The 2,524-nt window shown below is 43.9% G+C and overlaps 1 protein-coding gene across 1 annotated transcript; it reads left to right on the plus strand.

Annotated features, from left to right (window-relative positions):
- Nucleotides 1–1,092: 1,092 nt before the first annotated feature.
- On the plus strand, nt 1,093–2,243 carry LOC127684944 (homeobox protein DTH-1-like; the record flags this gene model as incomplete). Its single annotated transcript, XM_052181704.1, has 3 exons — nt 1,093–1,300; nt 1,417–1,616; nt 2,055–2,243. Coding segments are annotated over 3 exons (597 nt in total), but the record flags the coding sequence as incomplete, so codon positions are not given.
- Nucleotides 2,244–2,524: the final 281 nt, after the last annotated feature.

Consider the following 2,524-nt stretch of genomic DNA (forward strand, 5'->3'; position numbering starts at 1 on the left):
AGGTCATCTTCCTGACTTTCAAGTGCATTTGTCTATCCAGGGCTTGCTGTGGTGGGAGAAGTAGTTTCTGATAATGCCAAAGTTTACTGGCTTCTGTTTCTCATGGTCTTGCTCTTGCCTCTTGTCATATGGTTATAGGGAGTTTTTTTTCTGGTTGGGGTGTTTCTTTTTGGGAGTTTTCTTTCTTGTCCCTAGGTTGACTCAAGTCTCATGGTAGGCCAGTTGCCTTGGATGTGGCAAACCTCCTGTGTGATCTTCTGACTGTGGAACCTTCAGAGGGGCATGTACACTGGTGACTTGTTGCCCTGGTGGCCGTGTGTCTTCAGGGAGGCCTTCTTGAAGACCTTTGAATTGTGGGTTCTTTAGAGAGGCAGAGAAGCTGGAGATATGTTGCCCTGGCTGTGACACATCTACTGGGATGCCTTCATACTGTTTACTCTTGAGAGGATTTGTCAAGCTGTTGCCCTATGTTTCGCTGTTAACCAGGGAAGCATAAGTACTGTAGGTTTTGTTTCCCTGCATGCAAAAGAATTCCCGACAGGCTTTCAGACTGTCGATTCAGTTTCTCTGCATGCTGCAGTGCCCCTGGGAGGTCTTCAGACTTTGGTGTCAGTTGTCCATTTACTCTGTTTGCAGAATTCCTGGGTTTGTGATTTGACTTTTGTGTCAGTTGCCCTGCATGCCACAGAAATCCTGTGAAGCCTTCAGGCTTTTATTTTCATGGGCAGAGGCAGACTAGCTAGTAGTCTGTCCCAACAAAATTTCACAGCCAGAAGTGTAGGATATGGAAAATTTAAACATTGGAAATGAACATTCAATTGCCAGCTTACCTGGACTGGCAACCTCTTGTTAATACTGGAGCCAAGTGCATATTTATTTCAATACTGAGAATACTTGTAAGATTTGGAAACAGAGGCAGTTGTTCAGAAAGAATGAAGCTCCTGTCTGATTCCTGCTCTGTAACAGTCCAAACCAAATGCTGGGTAGGCAGGATGGGTAAATCAGTGCTCTCTGTACGTTTTTTGACGTGTTTTCTTTTACTAGATTCTCCAGAACATATTCCAATAGGTTCGGAACACACATAGGGCTGAAGGTCCCTCCTTGTATCCAAAATTCCAAATGCCTTCAAGTGCACCCATAGAAACCAGACCCCAAAGGCTTCAAGAGACTGCAAGGAACTTACCCTTTCAAGTTTATTACAGTCCCATATTGACCCCAACAAATCCAATGCAATCAAGTCTTTCAGTCCCTGAAAGGGACCTACATCAGCAAGAGTTCCAAGGACCATCAAGAAAATCAGGTATCCAAATGCAACTAGATCCTGTACTGGGCCCAGGTTTACCTACTTTGAAAAAACCCTCAGGGCGTCTAAGTTATCAAATACATAATTGAAATCTTGTTTCCATGTTCTCATAGGATCTGTGGTACTGTCAGAGAAATATGGTGACCATCAATCTGGCCCTGTGACTTCAAGAAAGGTGCGGAAGGAACGCATTGTGTACTCCAAAAAACAAAAGCACCTGCTGCAAGAACATTTTGATAAGTGTCAGTACCCAAACCAGGATCAATGTGTGAAGCTGGCAGAGTTAGTTGGTGTGACAACGAGGGACATCAAGGTCTGCCCCTCTCTTTTCCATCAATCCAACAGCAAAAATCTACACTTTCCCATCAGAAACTTTAATTTTGTTCTTAAATGCTTAGGGCAGTGATGACAGTTTTAGGTGGTGGATATTTATGAATCAAAGGCTGGGACTCAAATTTTTATCAACCTGGTAGCAATATAGAATAGCATTGTTTCCATGCAGGGTCTCAGAAATCTAATCACCAGAGCTCCTGCTAAAATACAGGACACACTGGCTCAATCTCCCCAGTCTTATGTTGTCTGGTCATACACAATCTACTTCATTATAATATCTTAGCCATCTTGAGTTTCCTGCTTCTTTGTTTCTGACATGTGAATCATTGCTATACAAACAACTTTTATCCAAAATCTTCACCTTGTGGTCCTGTTAGGGGACAACAGGCATTCTTCTGATATCTTCTTTCTTTTCCAGATCCGGTTTAAGAACAGCCGAGCTAAGTACAAGCGGATGGCTCTCCAGAATATTACAGAAGCTTTGCCAGAGACCAATGGAAGTTCAAAACCAGTTTTTGAATCAACCCACTTTCCTGGTTCCATACCTCTTGTTGCTGCTGAGAATGGAGAGCCCATGTGTTCAGGCACATTTAGTGAGGTTTCCATTCCCAAACTCAAGTGCATCCAGGAATCTTCTCTGCATCATTATCAGGCCAGTGATGCAGACAGGTGTAGTCAGCAGGAAGATCTGCTTGTTGGCCATGCTCCCATTATAGATTGGGATTCTGGTCAATCAGCAGCAGTTGAAGCCCAGACTGATCTAGCAGTGACTGAATCTACAGATGTCCTAGAAGCTGCCACCCATTGCCCAGAGGAGGCTCAAGGTTCAGGTCCATCTGCAGAGGAACTCTGGCAAAGAATCCTTGACGACTTGGAGAAATCCGAGGA

The sequence above is a fragment of the Apodemus sylvaticus genome, chromosome 1 (assembly GCF_947179515.1).
Source record: "Apodemus sylvaticus chromosome 1, mApoSyl1.1, whole genome shotgun sequence".
NCBI lineage: Eukaryota > Metazoa > Chordata > Mammalia > Rodentia > Muridae > Apodemus > Apodemus sylvaticus.